At 45.9% G+C, this 24,252-nt stretch overlaps 1 protein-coding gene across 2 annotated transcripts in view; it reads right to left on the bottom strand.

The window, feature by feature from the left end:
• Nucleotides 1-22,766, bottom strand: part of IRS1 (insulin receptor substrate 1) — a 66,238-nt gene extending 43,472 nt beyond the window's left edge. For both annotated transcript variants that reach the window (XM_082396295.1, XM_082396296.1), the window contains exon 1: nt 18,543-22,766. In XM_082396295.1, coding sequence (XP_082252421.1) covers nt 18,564-22,301 — 3,738 coding nt within the window. In that variant the 5' untranslated portion in view covers nt 22,302-22,766 and the 3' untranslated portion in view covers nt 18,543-18,563. The remainder of the gene's footprint in view (nt 1-18,542) is intronic.
• Between the last annotated feature and the right edge of the window lie 1,486 nt (nt 22,767-24,252).

Below are 24,252 nucleotides of genomic sequence, written 5' to 3'. Positions count from 1 at the left end.
TACATTTCCGTCTTTAATCCTGATTTATACTTTCAGCTTATAAAATAATTTAGCCCACGTGTAGAACTTTATTTTTTCTATGCCCAGCTAATAAATGCAACCCAGTTTCCTAGAATTTCACTGTACAACACATTCAAGCTTCATGAAACAAATAGAACTAGAGAGTCAGAGTCGATGCATCTTTTCAGGCACTCAATCACAATATACCCGTCCAGCCAAGATGTCTAAGAAGCTCACTGAATTTGAAAAATGTTCTTAATAAGGAAAGGACATAAACCAAAAGCACCCTTGTGTTCTAAGGGCGAAAGGGGAGTGGTGGGATTTAAACTCAAACCACTGAAAACCTTAGGCTTGAAAGGCAATTCATAGTTTACAACTGCACTTTTACTTGATCCAAACAAAACTGTAAGATAGACTGGGGAAATTATCACTGCATCCAATTTTATGGACCAGAAAATTAGGTCAAAGAATGCTGGATCCCAGGAAGTGGCCGAATCAGGAATAAAATTTACATCTCCTCTTTTCCTGCCCATGCTGGTTCTGTCATATCATTCAACCTTTCACATATGATAGGCAACCTAGCCTTGCATTACAATATATACAGAAGCAATCCTATAGGCATAAACACAGTAGATGAGCCAATGGGATGAGTGAACCACAGTACACCACGGTTCTTCTCTTAGCAGAGTAAATACCATTGAGTGGTAGGAAATGAAAGAGTCTTATCAAGACAGGAAAAATGATGCTGGTAAATTCTCTCCGGACCCCTGAACCACCCCCCCCCCGCCCCCCCCCCCCGTTTTTAATCCTCTTATAGAAGCTGATTACAGGAAAAGAAATCAGGAAAGCAGAACTGAAACCAAAAGCTTATCAGACTGATAAGAATACTTATACAGGATGCAGTAAATTACCATTGCTTCCTGTTTTAAGTATTCTTATCTGTAGGACACTAAATTTTTTTTCACCACAGAACCTCACATTTAGGACACGTCCCAAAATAGAATCTTCTGATCTTCAGCTGTCAGCTGAAGTTGTTTCATAAATAGCCCAGCATATGTACTCTGGAGGCTTGCTAACACTCTAAATGCAAATATAGTCCAGTCACACCAATTCCTCTTAGGCTTTGGTGGCAATCGAGAACGTGCAAAATCCAGCAGCCCCAGGAATTCTATGGAGGATCCCATGAATGTCCCTAGTCAATGACCTATGGCACTCTACTTGGATATTTCTGGAAATTTTGAAACAAAAGCCATTAGCAGATATAGATCCCTATTTTTAATATATAGTTCACAAAAGAACATAAGATTTATTTCAGGTCAGTTAATTTTTAAACAGTCTTAAAAATAGCTTTTGTTCAGAGAGTCATTTTGGTGAAAAGGATGTGTTTCAAGAAACCCCTAGGTCTTTTAAACAACTCTTCCAGGGGCTTTCATAGTCAACAAGTACAGACAACAAAACTGATTATACAGGAATGTGTTTGAAAAATTACTCATGTAACCCAAGGATAAAATACATGGAGACACACACATGCACACAGGTATAAAAGACACCTAGCTATAATCTTTATGATCTAGTATGTCAGGAATTCTATTGCCAGAATCACACAACAAGCTGAGACCATTTCAGAGAAAGAGAGGAAAAAAATCAACGTCTGTGTTTTTAAAGAAAAAAAAAAAAAAAAGACTATGTGGAATGGGACTATGGCACAGAACACAAACGATAAACGGCCTGGGATTTTATGGTATTTGAACAAAACATCTGTGCCTTTATGGCCCTCTTATCACTCCCTCCTCTAGTTACCTGCCCCAGAGCACATCCACCCAAGCTGGGTAAGAAGGGGTTTTACCTTGGTCAATGGAAGTCACCCTAGGAGAGTAGCCTTAAGGTTGACTTCACCTTGAATTATAGTAAATGCTCAAAAATTTTTGTTAAGTGGTGAAAGATTCTATAAATAGGCTCTTCATGCCCCTTTTAGCCAATTGCTAAGTAGCTGCCTTTTTTCACACCAGGGTGATAAGCACAGATTCTCACAGAGTGGCCCCTTTATGAGCCAGGAACAATTCTGTAGTCCAGGAAGGAAAGCCCTGTTCCCAGACTACAAGTCCAGACAGGGATGAACCTTGTGGCTGCCTTGTGTGAACCACCCAGAACCCAGATCAGACGGGAATGCCTGGCCAGTTCCAGATTCCTCCTGGATGTCCAGAATCGATGATGACCAAGCTCACATGAAGTGGATTAACTTGATCCCCTGAGACCTGGGAAACAATTACTGTAAGAGAAAAATGGATTTTGTAAATCTCTATAGTGAGGCAATATTATAAAATATTTTTTAAAAGACTACTAGTAACTGATTCACTTTGTTATAAAGCAGAAGCTAACACACCATTGTAAGGCAATTATACTTCAATAAAGATGTTTAAAAAAAAAAAAAAAGACTACTAGAAGGATTCATGTAATTGTTTAAAAAAATCCAACTAGCTAGGTCCTTGAAGCAAGAGAGTTTAAGAAGGTGATCACAGTGGCTCCAACGTGATACAAAAATCTAAAACGTTCTGCTGCCATTGAACAAATAAACACTGACACAAGCAGATTAAAATGGGGGAGAACTGGAGAAATCAGAAAGCAAATCTCCAACTGTAGCCTGGGTTGGTCTGAAACACTCTACTCCAGAATGTTGGCCAATTCTGCGCAGGAAAAAGATGCAGAATATTTTATAGGTTTTGGAAAGAACCACAAAACTGACTGAAGGTTTGAGAAATCCGAACGCCAACTAAAACTTAATAATGGTGAATATGAAGGGAAAACTGAGAGAGGACTTCACAAAGGTCTTCAAACACATGTAGGAAAACATCCCATAAAAGGTCAATGGTCTGGATAAACAAACTGTGGTACATCCATACAATGGAATATTATTCCCCAATAAAAAGAAGTGAAACTGTCAAGCCATAAAAAAGGACATGGATGAATCTTAAGAGCATACTGCTATGTATAAGAAGCCAGTCTGGTAAATGTACGTACTGTGTGATTCCAATTATATAACATTCTGGAAGAGGCAAAACTACAGAGATTATAAACAGATCAGTGGTTTATCCCCAGAGGCTGGGGAGAGGGAGGAGGTTTAAACAGGGAAGCACAGGTAATTTTTAGGATAGTGAAACTATTCTGCATGATACTGTAATGGTAAACACAAGACATTAAGCATTTGTCAAAACTTAGAACTTGATAGCAAAAAGAGTAAGCCTTAAGTGTATGCAAAATTTTTTTTTTAAATTTGAGAGATCAGTGATTACGGGTGGAATGTAGAATGTGACCGAAGCATCTAGATGTATTACAGATGCATGAAGCAACCTCACTGAAGCATGTGGAGATTATCAGGTGCTGACCTAGGTAACTGGAAACGAGGCAAATCTACAAAACTAAAGGCAAAAGAAACTGCACTCTAGTTGATCAAGTCATTTCCTATAGGGCATGGGTTGACAATTCTGACACTTCTTTGTACATATATGTAGTGGAATTGAACAAATAAGTAAATGGATGAAGGATGGTGACAGCCAGGTTTCTCACTTTTGGGGTGGGAGGTGCAGATAAGCAAGGGAAGGAGGCTAGAATGATCCATACAGAAATTTATTAGAGTTTATACATTAGTATGAACTCATGCTTAGCTTAGTATAGTTACAGATGGTTACATGCAGAAATTTTTATAGATATGTGTATATATATATGGGTTAGTAATACACACATGCATTTCCTTACTCTGACAGCTGAGAGGGCAAAAAAGAAATAACATCCCAGTAGGAACAAACACATCTAGTGCCAAATCTTGGTTTCTAATACAATTCTCCAATAAAAGGAATCAGGGCTCCTTGGAGAAACCGATGATTCTAGGACTGGGGCAGGAAACAAATAAGATGATCATGGAGTATCTTATAGTAACAGAAAGTAAGGAAATGCTTAAAAAAAATACTACTGAGTTAAAAATGAGCAATAAAACAAGTTTAGTTAGCTATAAAAATATTCATGTATTCTTCTCTCTAAATGGTTTTCAAACACCTTTAAATTTCCTGGCCACTTTAAAGAACCCCAAATTGTAAACTGTATTTGATATAATTATTGATTTTTTTATAGAAAAGTTGGATGATGCAAAATTTCTTTCAGAGGCAACTGGCTCTACAATTAAATTTCAGCAATTAAATATTGATATATATTATATTTGAAACCCAGAAAGTCATATTCAGTTTCATGAGCATTGTCCAATCACTTATGAAATATTTTATGTTTATGGCCTATTTTCTTCTATGAATTTCTGTTTAAATTCATTTCCAGTCTTACTTCCTCTTTTAGCAAACTGATTAATAACAGTACCAATGTTGTTATGATTTCTTGTTTTATCTTCTGCACGTTTAAATGTATTCATTGTTTTATCTTTAATTTGTTTTTAGAACCTTATTGTACCTTACAGAAGTTTTTTTTTACTACATAAAGTTAAATCTCCTGATAAAAATATAATTTATATATTCAATTTACAAAAAAAAAAGGACAAGGGTCATCACTTGTCACCACAACTAAAATCAGAATGAGGGAAATAATCTCAGATTTCATCACCGTAAAAGCTGGTAACCACTAGAAAAGTCACCTCAAAATGGTGGAATTTACTCTCGTGATGTATGGATGTAACAGGAACATACCTGAAGATCCTTATTAGTAAATTACACAGTAATATCAAAATAAAAGCATTTTTTAAAGAGTAGTTTCAAGATATTGGTCTTTCCTCACATTTTGTATAAAGAATAAATGTAGAGAAAAGCAAACATATTAAATAATTGTCCAACAGAATTTTCAACCAAAACTTCAGAAAAGAATTGGTATGACAAATTACCAGTTTTGCATAATAGTCTTCAAAAGGAACCTCTTAATACGCAGTGAAAACTATCAATACTACCATCCAAAACTACGACATAAGCTGTGGTTCATGACACCAGCACACACATGTGGCCCAACACACAGTGGTGGCCACAGCTGTGGCCAGTCTTTTCCAGGGCCTCCTGGAGACATCACACACCCCGCACACCCTTCCCATGGTGTCATCTGTTCTAGATCTTGCCTTTCACATAAGACAATCTTCTCTCAAGCAGACACACACCAATTTCAAGTCTTACTTCCCTCTCTTTCAAATCCTGCCCTTTGACGTCAGGAAAATCTGACTTTGCTTCATTTGTGAGTCACAAGGCAACCTTACTCATGACTGAAAAACCACAAGGAGTACAAATGACGTACTTAGATCCAGGCAAAAGGACATGATGAGTTTTAAAGTAAAAGTACATGAACAAGTCAATGTCAACCCCTCAAGTCCAGAAAAAGGGCCAGTAGTCCCTATTCCTTCTCTCAGTGGATGTTATTTGTCCCCCGAGAAGGCTGATCCTTTCTAGCCTCTCCCTCAATCAGTCCTCATGAAAAAAAGCTCTATGAGGGTCTGAATTTTCATGTGTTTTCTTTACAGTTGTAACTCAAAAACTTAGGGATACGCCTGACACTCAGTAGTATCTCACTAACTCCTTGTTGCATTAATTAACCAGAACTACAAACATTTGAGTCTTTGGCGATTCCCCAAAACTATCTTCAAGACCAGTTATGATTTCTTCAAACTTCCAGGTTCAGTAATTACAACAGTTTAATTATGGAATGAATGGAAACATGTAAGACAAGAAGTACCACCAAGTGTCAGACAGTGGTAATGTAGCTAAGAAAAACTCTCTGTCCTCCTGAATAGAATAGGATTCTGCTCTCCAGATAAATGAGGTGTTGGCACCTTTCCCATACTGTGGTTTAAAAACATATGGTCCCACATTCATTCATTCAGTATCTACAACAAACAGTGTCAACCAAATGCCAGACACATTGCACTAAGCATGTAAACCCAGTCAACCACCCTGGCAGAGAGAGAAATAGCCTAGCTCAATACCCGACACATACCCGCTGGAAACACTTTCAAGTTTTAGAAAGTAGCCTGAATGCCAATGTGACTGTGCAAGACCAAGAAAACTGAAGTCCTATTTAAAATAAAATAGAACACATTTATGTTACAGATCCTGGGGACTTGTGGAGTTTTATGTGAAAGGATGACAAATGTTTTGCTATATGTAAAATTGCTTGGATGCTAATTGTTAGCGTAATACTTAAAATTTCAAGCAATGTTTAAGAAGAATTGTTATAATAGCTGAATAGCTAGTTTAGAACATACATTCTACTCCTTTGGTCATCAAACTAGCCCAGCCTTAATCAAGAGCTGAAACAGGGGAAAAGTCTCGTATCTTGGCAATTAGGGTCAACTGCTGAAACCAAGATAACTTTTTAGCAGAGTAGTAAGAAGTACCACACTTGCAAAATGGACTTGTTTAAATTTAATTCCTTTTCCCAGACCTTACCTATATTTTAGTAGAAGGGCTAATTAGCAACAATATACTCGAGAGGAAGAAAAAGAACGAGCATAGGGACAAATTAGAAGGCTACTCTATGAATCAAATACTTAACAACTGGCCTCTTTTTAAAAATAGAGGTAACTATGATACAATAATTATTTTTCAAATACTTTTCTCATTGCTTTTGATATCTTAAACCTCAGTGAAAATGCTATGCTCTGACCTAGATCAGTAGGCTACAATTAACATCAGAAGAACTCTATTAGCAGAATAAAAGTTGATGAACTACTGTTGGAAGCAAAGAAATAAATCTTGTCAAAACAAAGCAAAGTTTCCGTCAATCTTTAAAAGAATGGTTTGGGGGAACAGAGGAAGTTTCCAAGGATTTCAGACACAGCAATGAGGCAGCTGTAATTAATTTTCCCCAAGTTTTCATATCCGGTCATATCAGATTGCAAAGACTCCTGTAATTTTGCTTGACTATTTTTTTAAATATATTGTTAAATCTGAATATGATTTTTAAAATATTTGGCAAATGAAATGGCTTGAGGTACTCAAAATATATCCACAGTATTGTTTTTGTTTGGGATTTTTCTAAAGCCGTCTTCTCCTTCGTTCAACAACTCTCTCCAGAACTGTTTGTTGATATACAAATTTTTAAGTCGGCAAGCATTTTGTGTGCGCCTCCACAGATACTGGAGTCATGAAACAATTAGTGACACTACTCTCAAACAGCTTACAATTTTTAGTAGGAAGGAGTAGCATTAAACCAGTAATTAGAGCCAGGACAGGGGTTTCCAGCATCTCTCAGGAAGGGGTAAGCTTTCTAAAAGAAAGGAAAGAGACTGGGTGCTAGGTACACTGGAACCCAGCAAATCGAATACTCTAAATGTTTTCTTTGATCATTTAAATGTATTGATTTTACATTGCAAATGCAATTTTACAGATGGTGAAATCCATTCTGAACTCATCAGAGCTAAGAACTCTTTATTTATGTCCCTAAATACCTTCTGCCACTATTTTTTAAAATAATATTCCCCAAGCCAAAAAAAAGCCTGAAGTTTCTTTATCTCATGAGTAACCATAAATCATCTCAGTTGGGGTGGTGAGGAAGCCATAGAATGGGGTTCTATTCTTAGAGAAGAGACATTCATTTAAAATCCACCAAAAAGTAGCTAATGAATTAGATCGAATTGGGTGGCATGGGTTTTTGTTTTTGTTTTTGTTTTCACACACACACACACACACACACACACACACACACACACACACTGTATTTTATTTTTACAAGAGATAAATTAACTGACACCAAGCATTGTAAATGGATGACCACAACAAAAGCAACAATGATTGCAATTACCAAACACGAAACACACTCATACTATGTCATAATATTAACATTCAGTCCAGTATGTGGCATGGGTTTTTGTTGAGGACTTCATTCTGCAAAGATGCTTTCCAAGAGGCCAGGTGGTTGGAAAGCAGGCTCTGAAGGGACAATAACATTCCTCCAGCGAGTTTCAAGCTGGAGGCTAAAAGCACCAATCATTCATTTTTCCGTCTTGAGATACATTCCTCACCCGGTTCAAAGGCCCGAGAAACAACAAGCCGGCACACTTTCTGAAGGTCGTCCCTTGCAGGGACTCGCGAGGGACCAAGGCTCAGGCTGCAAGATACTTTTAAAGACCTAGTTTTAGGAATAGAACCCTTTTTACTGGACTGTAGTTTCCATATCCTAACCCTCTGGCCCACCTCCCCACTTCCCCCCCACACACATGCGCACACACACACGCAGTAAAGTTTAGGCAAAAGGGAAAGTTTTAACTATAATCCCAATGATGTCCAGGGTACCCTACTAGTGGAGGTAAAATATTTTCAGAAATTAAGTCATTACCCATTCTTTAAAAAAGAATGTAATATTTACATTCCTTAATCTAACCAGAGGGATGGGATCAACTTTGAAAGAAAATTATTGTTTAGCTGTGGTTTAAAGCAGGCACTGGAATTGGGAAAGGGGGCAAAAACAGCAGTCAAGGGAGGTGTTGAGCGGAGTAGGTAGGAGTTGCCAAGACTAGGCTATAAATACCCTCACTCAGCCAGCCCCTCAAAACACTTTAGGGATCTCCCTCCCCTCCTTCTACCATGACATACTTTATACAGTGGCCCCATTTTGCTTTGTTCCGTAACCTCAGGAACATTTAAGACACTGGGGATTCTGGTAAAAGAAAAAAGTAAATACGGCCTGGTAGAAGATCTGGGGCAAAGAGTTAAAAGTCCTGCTTTGGCTTTGAGTGGGATGTTGCCAACCCTTTGGGTTTGCTTTCCAATAATTAGCAACTCTGCATTACCCAGATCTGGGCTTGTGCTCAGGTGGGAAAACCTCTTTCAACCCATTTAAAAGTCTTTGACTCCATTTCAGTCATTGCTCCCCATCTCTCCCCACTCAAGTTTAAGTTCTCATCCGGTCCAGCTTCCTGTGTCCATGGGAAAAGGGCAGTCCTGGTGAAGAGGAAGAGGGAGGATGGTTCAAGGTGCCTCATGTCCTCGGGCTCTGGGTGCCTTTCCAGGACAACATTTCATTTCCAGTCCCGTGTGAGCCGCCTGAGGACTGTTAGAAAGTATAATTCTCTACTCTAGGAAAATAGCATGAATATTTGCACCAACCACCAATGGCATTAAGAATATAGACAACAGCCTCTGGTACTAGAAGCTCCAAGCAGTCACTTTTTATGTTTTTCTCAGAGGTGAACTTCTAGCTCTCAGTCATCCAGCAAGAGGCATTAATTCATTTGAACTCTCAAAACTATGAGACCCTAGTGTCCAGAAAGTCTTCACAAAGATCCTTAACCTTTATACTTAATCCTACTACACTATATTAAGAACTAGTTATTCATTCAGTCTTGGGGTGGGGGGCTAAGGTGGTTGGGTGCCGAATGCTTGAGTAATACCATGAAAATGTGAAAATTTAGACACCTTCCCCTTCTCCATCAATCAGCACAAACACCTCAAAGTTAGAAAAGGTGACCATTTCTTAACTAATGCTTTTCCTCCTTTGTGGGTTATGTACTTCTTTTAACCTGAGTATTCAAAAGAGGCATGGAAAATAAAGAGTACTTTTCTCTTTCCCTTTAACAAAAACAAAGCAGTGAGTCTATTGTAAGAGGTATATCGTCTGCTGTGATCCTTTCGTGCAGAAATGTGGGGTCTGAGTGTGCTCTTCCGTGGAAGACTCTGAGCTGCTGGGCATTTACCCAACTTTCTGTTACTAAGCTTCAAATTTTATGAGCAGCTCAGCTCTGGAAAGATAAACAAAAAACGAGCATTGGTGGTGGCCTCTGAGAAGAGAAGCTGGGGAACTGGAGTGGGAGGAAGGCTTCATTTTCACGCTATACCTTTAAAAAAATGTTTAAACCACTTGAAACTTACAGCACATGCATCCGTTGCCTATACCAAAATGTTAAAGAAAAAAATAGTGTGAATAGATACAGCAAACTATCATAAAACTTGGTGGTCTTTAAAAAAATGCTTTTTAATGTTTCTGGAAGAAACTACCATAAGCTTAAAAACAAGTATGACTGCACACCATCAAAACAAATAGAGAGAGACAGAGAGAGAGAGAAAGCTTAAAAAAGAGAAATGACAAAATCTCAAAGATTATACTTCCCGCCAGAAGCAAGCACAGGAACCCGAGGTCAGAGGCTTAGAGGTTTTCACTACTAACAATAAAAACCACCTACCCAAAGGGGGAGAAAAAGTCCTTGAATAATAATGCTTCTAAGACCAAAAGAAAAGATTTTACAATTTCTTTTGCAGCCCTCATCTTCACCCCATGTTTCCTAACACTGACCAACCCGTGACAAGTACTCACAAAACTCCTGCACGTTTAACACCTGGACCCCTCTCCTGGCTGCTTCACTTAGACCAAAGATATCTTTTTCTTGCTTCTTGTAAATATTATGTTTGCTAGCAGAATGGCCGAAAATGCACCATTCTCCCAAAGGAGAGTTTCAACAGCCTTATATAGACTATTTAAGTATGCTTGTGTTATGGTGAGGCGGGAAGCCATGGTTAGATGGCTGCAAATACCACAGGTGCTCAGTGGTGTTTATTAAGGCAAAGTGGGGGAGGGGAATCATAGTTTAGGGCCTGTCTGGCCAAAGGCAGATCAGTTATTTTGGGGTTGGGAGGTGGGTGGCCTCCATTATTGTAATGGAGATGGAAAGTTCTTCTGATTATTCCCACAATCCCTAAAATTCAAGGCTAAGTATGATTACGTTTCATATCCCATAGAGCCCTTTTAATAATCTTTAAAAGAACAGGGAAATCATCATTGGAGAATATTGAATAGTAGTTAAATACATAGTAATTACTGAATATTTCAGAGATCTTCAACTGCTCTATTTTTAGCAAATGTCTTTTTTTTTTAAATTTTGCCTGTCTCATTTAGATCATAACCTTCCTAAAAGAATCACGACTTTCTGTGTAAAATATAACTTGTTTGCCACACTAGATATATATGAAGGAAAACAACAACAACCAAAAGAATGCCTCTTTGATCATTTCAACAAACATAACACAACTATCAATTTCTCAAGATTAACTGATACTGTTCAGTACCATGACCTAAATATGTCAGGGAGGATCAGAGAACTCACATCAAAGTACTTTTTGGTCAACAGAAAAAAAAGGGGGGAGGGAAGTTTATCAACGTCTTTTTTCTTTACTACAACTTGGGTTATACTGGCATCTTCTTCAGCCCGACCAATTAGCAACCAGTGTATATGGGTTTGGCTCCAACAGGGTCAGGGGTGATGATGGACAGTGTGGCACAGACTGGAAAACAGCAACAACAAAAAACAGGGAATGGCAAAGGAAGACAATGAAGGCAACACAGCTTAATAAAATATTCAAGGTAGGGTAATAAAACCACAAAAATCTCCTCTCTGCTTGAAGATAAATACAATTAAAATTATAGTCTGACCCACGTATTTAATTCCACCGCTATCATTCATGAAAATGCAGAAAGGGGGTTGAAAAAGAAAAGCAGCCTTTTCAACATAAACACATCATTTGTAAAAGCTCTGTTATTCAAAGATCACTGACTCATTGAAGAAGCACAAATAACATTTATCCAACCAAATTTGTTTTAACAAATAGATTATGGTAGAGCCTGCAGCAAGATTATTAAAATGGAAAACTTTCCTCTTCCCATAGATGACAGTACCTTATATTTATCTGATCTATCTTCCGCCTATTCCCATAAATTAAGAATGGGAGAAAATACTATCATTTCTATACTGGAAGATAAGAATAGAACCAAAAAGATGATATTTACTAGTCTATCATTTTAAAAAGCTTTACAACAACTTTTTTTGCAACATTTCACAATAGTTTGAAATGAGTATACAATTATACCTTACCAACATCAAAATTTAATTCTGTTAAGTTAAAATTCAATGTGATTACAACTTCTGAGCCTGTTTCAATAACATTTTTAAAAGAACTTTTAAAGTTTGCCATATAGCTATGGACTCACAAGGTAATGAAATAATAAGTCAATTACATAATTATAAATGTGGTAGAGTATCTATTATTTTAAACGCAAGAAAAGTATTAGGGGACTTCCCTGGTGGCGCAGTGGTTAAGAATCCACCTGCCAATGCAGGGGAAACGGGTTCGATCCCTGGTCCGGGAAGGTCCCACATGCCGCGGAGCGGCTAAGCCCGTGCGCCACAACTACTGAGCCTGAGCTCTAGAGCCCACGAGCCACAACTAGTGAAGTCCGCGTGCCTAGAGCCCGTGCTCCGCAACAAGAGAAGCCACTGCAATGAGAAGCCCGCGCACCGCAACGAAGAGTAGCCCCCGCTCATCACAACTAGAGAAAGCCCATGCACAGCAACGAAGACCCAACGCAGCCAAAAAAAAAAAAAAAAAAGTATTAGTATGAAAAAAAGTTACAGAATCTTTAGTGTGAAACTGACTTCAAACTAATCCACAAGAAGCTATTTTCCTTGAATACAATTTCCAGTAACTCCGTAACATGAGGAAATAATTGAGGAAATGGTTTTCTTTAAAACAAAGCAAAACAAAACCTTAAAATTGTGAAATGTTCTATTATACTAAAACTACCAACCCACCAAAATAAAAGGAACCATTCATATACTATACAGCTAAGAAATATATATGATTATAGCAGGAGGATTGGAAAAGCATTAGGTCAAAGAAGTTTTGATTGAAAGAGTCAATAAACTATTCTAATGATTTATGAAATCCACATGGAGGTGCCCAAAGGGTAGGAACCTCTGAATACATTGGCAACTGGACAGTCAGGATTACACTGGGTCAGCAAAGCACTGTACAGCTCAAACGACCAATCAAAAATCCTGAAGCACAAAGTCGGACAACACTGATTTCTGCCAGCAAGAACTTTTTCACACATCTAACAGAGAAAAATAAAACTAAAAAAATTGTGCACAAATTCCTATAGTTCCCAATTGCCCTCTCAGATTTCCTTTCCATTCACTCAAGTGGATACCTCACTGAAGGATTCTGATGGAACAAATGAGAAACATTGTCCATAAACAGACCACCAGCGCAAGAAGGGGTGATTTCCAACATAATAAACAGAGTAATGTCATAGACATGGATTGGTTAAAGCCTGACCTATACTGTCAGGTGGGGAGGGATGCTTCCAACAGGTGACCTTAGGGAGGAGGGAGAGGAACCGAATCCAGTCTAGAGAAGGTTCCAAAAATTTAGACTGGTGTAGTCAGGAAGGTTTGTCTTAAGGTCTGTTAAAACCTGAAAATGCCCCCTCCAAACAAGAAAGGTTAAAAATCAGTCCTGAATCAAACCATAAAGAGTGATCCAGAAGTTAGAACAGGACAGAACAGTATATTCTAATGCACTTCATTACAACCCCATCAATAGCTTCTTCAGAAAGAATCCTCAGGACAACTGACCCATTAAAGAATATCAGTCATTTTCTCCAAAATATCCCTACGTTTAGAGATGCAAAGGAAGTTAGAATAATTTAGAACAGAATTCTCCAGTTACTGATGAGGAAATATGTACAGAGAAATAAAGTGACTTTCTCAAGGTCGCTCAGCTTAGTGAAGGGCACAGGCTGTGCTACAACCCAAGATCTCTGGCTCCCAGAAGCTGTTTTTTCCATTGTATCATTCAAGATAGCATTAAACTACTTTCCGGGAATTCTGATAAACAAACAAAAAAAAAAAAAAAAAAAGGAGGGGGGAGGGAAGTATGCCCTTTTGGATTCCAAGTCTCTTACTTGTAAGACAATCTTGGAGATAGTGTGTTTATCTGGGGGGCAATCAGATAAATGACTCTAATATATGAAATTTTTTATGGATTTATTTTTAACACAAAAAGCTACCCAAACAATGGCAGAAATTAAGAAGATTGTTAGATGCTCAAGGTTTTCTGGAACAGCAGAGAAGCTCACTCCCACCGGCTCAGAAGCAGTATTGGGGCATAGAATTACTTCCTTACATTTTCACCTGCGATGTTTCAATCAACACCTAAGGAAAAATGCTGCCTTTGGGGCTTATGATTCAGTGATTGCAACAGGGATTGCTGGCTGGTGAGAAATGCTTATTTGAGAGGGATGGGGAGAAGAAAATACTTCCATGGTATTTCTCTTTGTTATTTCCCCTCTTTATTGTACAAAAGACAAATCTGAACAAATTTCCGATCTCATTTGGTACTACACTTCACACAATTTTGGTTATGTGAGGGAGCACAACACAAATCTAGCAAGCTTTCAAAATCAGTTCGCCCAGTCTGCCCTGATGAGCTGCCACTAGGGCTGTCACTGGTCAAAAGACAAACCTGTTTCTGAGAAGCAAGCAGCATTACCTCCAAGCTCAGTAAGGAGCCCTACCCAAGCCCTTGTAACGAATTTCTAGATTCTCACGATTTGCAAGCAAGCTACATCAGACGTTTTCATTTCTCAGTGAGCTCCCATGGGCCGAGGATGGTCAGTTTTTGTTGATCTTATCTAGCTTGGTGCTTTGCAAACTGCAAGCACTCAGTAAAGGGTTGACCCTAACGTAATTTCAAGCCAAATGTGTTTTCCGAATGATTCCCACACGGTGCCAGCCACAGCACTTGTATTTCCTGCTCCGTTTTTTTCTCTCCTCCCTCCCAGTAGTAAGAGAAGTAAATGTAAAAATCTTGAGCCAACCCAATCAATCCTACAACCACGTGCTGTAGAGCTCCCTCCTGCTTGCAGATTTCAAGACAGGAAGGTGAAGGAACAGGAACGTGGCGTAGTAGTAAACCGTAGTAAAGAGAGGAGGGAAACAAAATGGGGCACGTCACATGGTCACGGCCTGGATTTTTCTCAATTAAATATAAGAGGAAGCGTGTGTTTCCGGCCTCTGTCAGTGGGCTGGTTGGACTTTCTCATTCTTAGGATTCTGGTCTAGATGGACAAGAATAAGGCCGAGTGCATAACATCCTCTGGGAGGGGCGTGGAGGGGGCGTGTACTTGGCTCAGTTCTGTGGGCTCCAGAGGGAAGGGGTGGAGGGAGAAGGGTGGGCGACGGATGCCCGGCCCGCCGCCACCCCCAGACTCCGGACCAAGGCCCCCTATCAACCCTCGCCCGAGGCCCCTCCCCACCCCTGCTGCGGCTCGGCCTACGCTCGCGCTGATTGGCTCCAGCGGGGCCAATCAGAGCCCGGCTGCCCCGCCCGCTCAGGGCCAGACTCCGTACTGCCCTGCAGGGGCCGCGGCTCGCCCGCCACCGCCGTCAGCCACCGCCGCCACCTCACACCACGCGCCGGGGAAGGGACCCGGCCGCCCCCGCGCGCCCAGGCGATCGGAGGAGGGCCGGGCTGATCGGAGGAGGGCCGGGCTGATCGGAGGAGGGCCGGGCTGGAGTCTTCTTAGGGTGGCCTCAGCCTCGCTGCAGATCCCCCGACCCCAGGCCAAAGGGGGCTTGCAGGAGGCAGGGAAGCCAAGCCCCAAATAAATAGGGAGGAATGCAGGAAGCAGAGGTGACCGAGGAAACGGGAAAGTGCCAGAGCCCAGAGGGTGTGCGCCAGACAAAAAGGCCACACAGCGAGGGGACAGGAGGGAGGGAGAGGGAAGGAGAGATGGGAGGTAGTCGTGGAGGTAGGCATCCTGGAAATCACAACTAGGAAATGCAGTGAAAGGAAGAAAAATGGCCCATTTTGTTTTTCAAGGGGATGTAACAAAATGACCAAAAAAAAAAGGAACCTTAAAGCAATGGCTGGAGTCTGTGTCTTTGCCAAAGCCTGCTCTATCTGCCCAGCTGCAGTTACAAAACTAACACACAAATTTGCGGTAAATGCTGGTTGAAGATAGCTGGGCTGCCATGCCCTTTCTGCCCTCTCTTTTGGACTCTCAGTGTACTCTCTGCGGAGAGTAGGCCACAAGTACTGCGAAATTATGAAATGGAGCCAAAAAGAAAAAAAAAGACAACGGCAGGAACATGAAATAAGAGGTGGGAAACAAGGGGCATAGGAGAGGGGGATAAAACAATCCAGCAGGTCAGAACCCAGAGGAGACACGGACGGACAAGAGAGAGAAGAGAAACAGAAAAGGTGGTCAGACAGAAGGTGAATCAAGGGCAAACCAGCAGTCCTGGGGGACCTGCACTAAATGCCTCAGAAATGTTCCAGTGAAAAATATTCAACAAGCAGAGCTGTTTAAAAAGAGGGCTTAGGAGAAAGAGCACACATCTCTGAGCCCCTCATTCCTTTCCTATTTCAGGTTTTACCTGAGAAACAGGAAAGACAGGCAAAGATAGCAATTGCTGAGGAAGTTAGGAAAACAAGGTTTTCACAAACTAACACACTCATTCCCAGGCAAAGTGGTTTGCCACAGACAGGTTTGATTTCTTTTTGTTTCAGGTGATAGTTGCCTATCGTATCACATCTTTAAACTCAACAGGGCAAAGGCAGACAAGCAGAACTCAGGATGTAAATGTGCCAAGTAGCATTTGGTACCTCACTTAAAACACACACATACACACACACATCCTCAACTCTCTCCATTTACATCTTACAAATACACATTTTAGAATTTTTATTTCATGGTGCTATCAAAGCATGGTCTATTGCTACTCCAGGATTATTAAGGATATGCTTATATGGTTGTTCCAGAATATTATATTTTCCCTCAGAAAGCTAAGAATAGAAGATTGTTTTGTTTTGGTTGGTTCGTTTTTAGTGGATCCTCCATATGAGGAGGATTTTATTTTAAAGCCCTTTTGAAAAACAAAAACTTTATTTGGTCATCAATTTCCTTCAGAACAAAATAGTATTTATTCTACTCTCTTGAAAAACAAAACCTGTTCAAATTAAGAAAACAGGTGAGGAAAACTTATTGTTTGTTAGCCTCATCTTTCATCTCCTTTAAAAGCAAAATCTTAGTTCTGCTGGGTTTTTTTCCCTTCAAATTCTCATTCTTTTATAAATGAAACACTTTGCAACACAAACAGTTAAAGTGTTAGAGAGATTCACATTTCCAAAAACATCATTTGAAATAACCAAAATTTTTACTGTTGAGGTACACAATTAAATCTCTCTTCTAGAGAACGAATCATGAAAATAAATCTTGAATACTAATCAAATAAATTCTTTGTGTAATATATCAGCTAAAATCTTAGTTTGAATGTCTGTATACCTGTACCTTGTTCTACGAAACAGAAAATGATATGGGTCAAATATTAGAAACTGTTAGAATCAAGGAGACTGTGACCACATAATAAAAAAATACCTATCAATAGGAACCCAATACACACATGAATTTCTTATGAATGGACACACATTAGGAAGAAAAATGCTTTTAAAAGCTCATTCGGTGAAGCATATATAAAAAGACTATCACAAGATTATCAGTTTGTCAGAATAAAGTGTTTCCAAATGCTGGAAATTTCTACATTGCCAACTCATCTCATTATTTGCAAACTATACTCCTCTCCTCCTCCCACAATCATGACCCCCAGAAAACAGTCTCAACAGAACCAAGGGCAGGCTAATTTCCTATTACAAATGTTTTTCGTTTTCAGTACAGCCTTAGCCGCAGACCACCTGAAGCCAACTTTCAACAGTCACTGAGGCATCTACTCTAGAACTTAAAAGGCAAACAATAAATATCCTACAAACGAAGAGTACAAGGGTTAGCCCTTACATTCAGTGCAGATGAAAACCAAACTCTTCCATTTCCCTGACTTAATATTCCTTCTCTTCAGTGTAAAAATGTTAGGTAATTTTACAGAAGATGTACAGTAGCCCCAATATGCTCTGTGTGGTGTCTCTGTGCGGGCCTTTTCAAGAAAAGACAATTGTAAGGCACACAAGCTGAGATGAATTTTCGTAACTCTTAACTCAGTAATGGGTCCCAGACGGACGCAGCCTTAACTGTACAAAAGCAGCCACGCCTGTGAGGTTGTGGGTCGGTGTGTGAGTAATATTTCATAAATCTTCATGCAGGAACAAAAACAAATGTCACCAATAATTACGTTCTAAAGAGAGTCATAGACAGGTATTTCTTTAAATACGTAAGCCTAAGCAAGCTCTTCCTTCTGAATCTTTTTAGGGCAACAGGAACAAAAATTGATGCTTCCCACTGCTATTTATGTTGCCTTGGTATTGTGAAATCACAGAACCAAAGTACACAGAACAACTTGATAAAATCACCCTTAAGAGCTCTGAGAAATTACCTTTACATGAAGGGCTTAGCCCCTGTATTAATAAATATTTTTATAGAACTGTCCCTTCCAGAGAGTGACCTAATTATATAGTCAAAAGAAAACTTCGATAAAGGGATCAAGGTTCTTATATATGAACTTCACAAACCTCAGAACTGTTATTGTAGGATATATGTCTTGGAAAAACCAAAGTACTTCACTTGGGAACCTCAAAGGAAAAAGCCCTCCTGTGGCTGCTCCTACAGATTTATCGGGCCATCAGACAGGTGTCATCTCCTGTACCCTGACCCCTCCCTCCTAGGAGTGCACTCCCTAAAGAAGCCGTGGGGAGGAGAGGGAAGAAGGGGCGGGGGCAGGGGAACCGAATTCGAGCACAAGGTTAAAAGCAATTTTGTCTTCTGACTTTTGTCACCATGAAACGCACCTGCTGTGATGTCCAGTTGAGCTACTGGAGGTCCTCTGGCGGCTTCTGGAAACTGATGCTGGCATAGGCGCTTAAATCCTCGCTGGAGCGGCTGGTGGAGCCGCTCTCGCTGCGTCCCAGAGACTGATGAGGGGGCGGGGGAGGAGGAGGCTGCGGCTGAGCGGGGCGCTCTTGAGGGCTCTGTTTGAAGTCCTTGACCAAATCCAGGTCTATGTAGTTAAGCCCATTCTCCAAACCCCCCGCGGCCCCGCACACTTGGGCCAGCTCCTTGGGGGCTCCCCCGAGCTCCCCAGGCCGCAGCCACACGTTCTCAAAGGAAGCAGAGCTGTGGCGTTTCACATCCTCCGTGCTGCTGCTGCCACCACCGCCGCCCCCGGCTGCAGCCCCCCCTCCGAAGGGCACCGTGTTGCCTGCCCGGGTGGCACTGGGCGTCGAGGAGAAGGTCTCGGAGCTGTGCCGCCTCCTGCACCCTTGCGGGTCGGCACGGATCACTTTGGCACTCTGGTTGCGGTTGGGACTGAGGTTCACCCGCGTGAAGGCACTCGGGCCCCCTGGGCCCTGCGGGCCCCCCAGCAGGGAAGAGCGGGCCGCCAGCTCCTCTGCTCCTTGAGGCGCAGCGGGGGAAGCAGAGGCCGTCGAGGATGAGGAGGGCGTGGCCGCGGCGGCGCCAGGCAGGCTGGCCTCCTCCACGACGACGCCGGTCCGCATGTCCGCATAGCTGATGGGGGCGACCGGCGAGGTGTCCACGTAGCTCTGCCGGGGACAGCCCATCTGCATGGTCATGTAGTCACCCCGGCTGCTGGGCACTGCCCTGGTGGGCCTGCACACGCTAGCAGCTCCAGGGGGCGCCGGGCCCATGCTGCCCGGCTGGACCCCAGCGCTCTCCCGCCAGACGGCCCTCCGGCCCGGCCCCAGGTCCATGTTCATGTACTCTTCCGCGCCCGTCTCCTCCTCTCTGGGAGCCGGCTGGAGCTGGGATGGACACCGGACAGAAGGCGAGCTGTGGGACGCCCCCGGGCCCGATAAGTAGCCCGGCTGATCGCTCCCAAATTCAATATTCACATACTCCCCTGGGCTCTTGGGCTCCGGAGGGGGCAGCAGGGGCGGCGGCGGCTGCGGCTGTGGCTGCGGCTGCTCTCGGGCCCGAGGTAAGGTGCTGGCCTTGGGGTCCCCCAGGGACAGCCTCGTGGGCCGAGCCAGGCGGCTGTTGGTCTGGGCAGCTGTGTCCACCTTTCGAGGCAGATGGGGCTGCAGGACCTGATGGTGGAGATGCGGCAGGCCGGGCTCGGGCCTAGCCGCGCAGTATCCCCCGCCCAGGCTGTCGCTGCTGGTGGACGAGGAGGAATCTTCCACGGCCGCAGCATAGAGGAGTCGACCCGAGCTGGAGGAAAGGCGGAGGTGCTGGTGCCGGGCGCCCTCCTCCAGCTCCCCCGGACGCTGGGTGTGCTTAAAGGACCTTGGCAATGAGTAGTAGGAGAGGACTGGCTTGTGCTGGGGGTCCTCAGGGCCATAGTAGCAGTCGGAAGGGCTGCTGGTGTTGGAGTCCCCCACTGGCGACATGTTCATGTAGTCACCCGTACAAGACAACAGCTTGCCGCTACTGCTCTCCACAGGGAGTTTGGGGTGTGGCAGGGCGTGAGAGTGGTGGCCCCCTACCCCATTCGTCCAGAGCTTGCCATAGCTGCTCCCAGAAGGGGCGGCACCGCTGCTGCCGCCGCTGCTGGGCCCACCTCCAATGTCAGGAGAGCAGCTGCCGCTTGGGGACATCATCATGTAGCCATTGGGGTCCACTCTCTGGGGATGGCGTCTGATGGGGTTGATGATCTGCTGAGGGGCAGACACGCTCTTGGGGCTCATGGGCATGTAGTCCCCACTGCCCTTTCGGCTCCCGGGCACTGGGGCCACCCCTGGGGACATGGGCATGTAGCCATCATCGGTGTGGAGGTTGGAGGTGTCTGGGCGGTGGTGGCCCACACGCCGCTCCAAGGGGTGCATTTCCAGACCCTCCTCTGGGTAGGAGTGGGTGGGCACGAAGGCGGAGTGCCGGTAGCTGGGCACTCGGCCTCCACTGCCACCTCCTGGTGGGTAGGCAGGCATCATCTCGGTATATTCCTCAATGGAGGCCACAGAGGACTGGGATGGGGTCTTCTGGTGGGAAATGGTAGGCGACGTGCCAGCAGAGTGAGTCCGCTTTCGGAACCGATTATCCAGATCTGCAGCACTGGCTGCCTCATCCCCTGTCAGGGCTGGGCTCGTGCCCAAGCCGGCTGCCGGGATGTAGCGGTGACCGTTGCCACTCCGAGGCAAAATGTAGTGACCATTGGGGGCCGTGAGGGTGGAGGCCCCCTTGCCTCCCATGCAGATGTAGTTGCTCAGCTCCTCCTCACCGCGGGCCGGCGGGGTGTGGCCCAGGGAATCCGGGGTGACGCTGCGGAAGGAACTTCGGAAATCGCAGGGACTGGAGCCATACTCATCAGAGGAGATGAAACCGCCATCACTGGGGGAACCGGACACGGAAGCACTAGACCGCCGCGGGAAGAGACAGTCCGAGGTGGAGCCGTGGCCACTGGTGCTACTGGACGACAGACTGACCGGGCTGGTGGCGGAAGGCGAGCAGCGAGAAGAAGGCATGGGGATGGAGCGGCTGTGGTTGAGAGGCGGGTGCAGCCGGGAACTGCCTCGATGCCGGTGGGCATGGGTCCTGTTGGTGCTGGGACTCACAGGACTGCCGTCCACAGAGGCAGGGCGAGACATGGTGCCTTCGCCATCACTAGAGGCACGGACCCGGAAGGAGCCCTGCTTCCCGCCCACCAAGCTGGCCGGGGAGGTGGCAGTGATGCTCTCTGTGCGCGAGCGGCGGGTCAGCCCCACCTGGCTGGGCGGAGGGTTGTTGAGGTGGTGCCTGCGCAGGGGAACGCTGATGGGGTTGGAGCAGTTGGAGGAGGACTGGCTCTTGCTTCGAGGCCGGAACTCATCACTCATGGCCCGCATGGCCTCCAGGATTGTCTCGTGCATGTTCTGGGCCACCACAGAGTCATCCACCTGCATCCAGAACTCCCCGGGTCCCGTCACTGCGGAACGGCCCACTTCGATGAAGAAGAAGTTCTCTGAGTGGCCACAGCGCCTGATGTTCATCAGCTGCAGCACCACCGCGGCAGCCTCCGAGTTCAGCTTCACGAAACTGATGGTCTTGCTGGTCAGGCAGAGGCGGTAGATGCCAATCAGGTTCTTTGTCTGACCCAGGCCCTTGGGTTTCAGGATCACCTGCCAGACTTCCTTGAAGGCGGGTCCTGGGGGCACGTCCCCGTAGCTCAAGTCCTCCCCAGCCTCGCCAAGGCCGGAGCTGCCACTGCAGCTGCCCCCGCCACCTCCTGCCCCGGGGGCCGCGGCCCCGTCGTGGTGGCCCTTGGCACGGTTGTGCAGCTGCAGAAGGGCCTGGTACCAGCTGTCCTGCTCGGCCTCGCTGTCCGCCGCGATGGCAAAGTGCTCGTCCCGGGTATAGAGGGCCACCAGGTGCTTGTTCTTGGAGTCGGCCCGCTTGTTGATGTTGAAGCAGCTCTCGAGGGGGATCGAGCGTTTGGGGGCGCTCGACTTGTGCCGCCACTTCTTCTCGTTCTCGTAGTACTCGAGGCGCGCCGGGCCCCCAGCCTCGCTGGCCGCCCGCAGCACGAAGAATCGCTTGTGCATGCTCTTGGGCTTGCGCAGGTAGCCCACCTTGCGCACGTCGGAGAAGCCGTCCGTCTCGGGAGGGCTCGCCATGCTGCCGCCGCCGCCGCCACCGCGCGGAGGGAGGCGCCGAAAAACAACCGGGCGGGGGGCGGAGGCTCCTCGCCGCGGCCCCGCACATGCAAACAGGGCTGGAGGCGGCAGAAACCCTGACTCCGAAATCCACGCCGCCCTCCGCGCCGGGGAGGGGCAGTAGAGAAGGACGCAGCAGCTGCGCCAAGGAGATAGCCCCGACCGGAGTTTACTGGCGTTTCATGCCCTGCGGGGAGGTTGCGCGTCCAGCGCGAGTGCAGCCCGGATACCCCGAGAGCCAAGTCTCCTCTCAGCCGCCGCGGCCGGGAAGAAGCATCTCTCGCCGCCGGGGCCAGAGTCCGGCGCAGGCAGGCGGCGGCCGGGGGTCCTGGCGTTGCCCCTCCAGACGCGCGCGCCTTCCCTCCTGAGTTCCCCTCTGGAAGTAACGATTCCCGAGGCAAATTAAATATCCTTGGGCAGGGGGAGGCGAGCTGCCAAGTCCCAACGTTGCACGGGGTTCTCCCTCCTCCTCCTCCTTCGCCTCTTCCTCCGCCTCCTCCCACCCCCACCCCCCCAACCGTCCCCGCCGCCACCAGCCGCCCAAATACCAGCTCAATCGCAGAGACCGCGGCGCTGCGGCCGTTGCTGCTGCTGCTGCCGCCGCCCGCGGACGCGTCCTCTGCAGCCCCCGTTCGGGCCCATCTCGGCAGGCGGAGAAAGTGGCTTTTCCACGCGAAACGCTACTAGGCAGCCTGGGGAGCTGGGGACGCGCCAGAGGGACAGGCTCATCCCTGCCCCTCGCTCCAGTCGGCAGGGGAGGAGGGGGGAGGACGAGGGCGGGAGGCGAAACGGGGGGAGGTTGGGGAAGGAGTCGGGGAAGACGTATCTTCCCCGGGAGGCGCTGCCGCTGCAGTTACTTCTCCCCTCCTCCCTCCTCCTCGGAGAGTTGCCGAGAGCCCCAACCAAAACAAGCGGCGGCGTCTGGCTCTGCGCGCCGGCCCCCTCCGACCGCGCCGGCGTCTCACTCGGAGGAGAAAAACACGTGACGGAGCCTCTGCGCTCCGCAGCCTGGCCGCCGCCGCCGCCGGGAGGCTCCCGCCCGGGTCTCTACATTCCCGACCGAGCCCGCCCCGCGCCCGCCTCTCTCCGCCCCGCGGCTGTGCCGCAGCGGCGCCCGCGCCCGGCCTCTGCGCAGCGCTCGGGCAGCGCCCCTATGCGGCCGCCCGCCCTGGCGCAGAGCCTTCCTCCTCGCGCGCCACCCAGGGCGCCCCCGGCCCGCAGGAATCCCCGCCGCGGGCGCAGGCGGGGGTGTTTGGGTGGCTACCCGAAAGCACGAGGGGAGTCTGGGAAAACGCGGGGGGGCGAACTCGGGAAGACGCAGGAGCGAGGGTGGGGGGCGACGGGGGGGCACTGCGGCTTCAGAGCCCAGCGTAGGAGGGCCCGGGGAGGAGGGGGCGCGAGAGCTGGGCTGGATCTTACCTAACAGGTAAGATCAACCCCTCCGGAGGGAGGTTTCTAGTCAAGGCTTTTTCTCCCTGGAAATAGAAAGGCTGGATTTCAGTTTCAGGGTGATAGGCCATGGTGAGATCTGTATTTTGTGTGAGGTTTTCTAAAGGACTTCTGGGCCAGCCTTCCACCTTGGAATCCCCGCATTTGCTGCAGTGAAGTACCACGAAAAAGCTGAGGGACGCCCAAGGGCAGTGATTGGGGGGTTTATGGTCACTCCAAAACAAGAAGAGGGATCCCTGGGAAGCGTCGTATGTCTGGCGCGGTGGGGTTAGCTGCTGAGGAACTGAGGGAGAAAATGTCAATATCACTGCTTCTTCCCCCGCCCCATCCTAGAGAGAGGGCGGGGATTCACACCTTGGGATGAAGGCTTGGGGAGAAAGTGAGACGCCCGCCCCTTATCATATTCTGAAATCTAGTTGTGATTTTAAAAAGATGTTAGGGACCTACAGAGGGTTCATAAGGC

Source organism: Balaenoptera borealis (assembly GCF_965194805.1).
Source record: "Balaenoptera borealis genome assembly, chromosome: 6".
In the NCBI taxonomy this organism is placed as follows: domain Eukaryota; kingdom Metazoa; phylum Chordata; class Mammalia; order Artiodactyla; family Balaenopteridae; genus Balaenoptera; species Balaenoptera borealis.
This window is presented reverse-complemented; position numbering and strand designations above follow the sequence as displayed.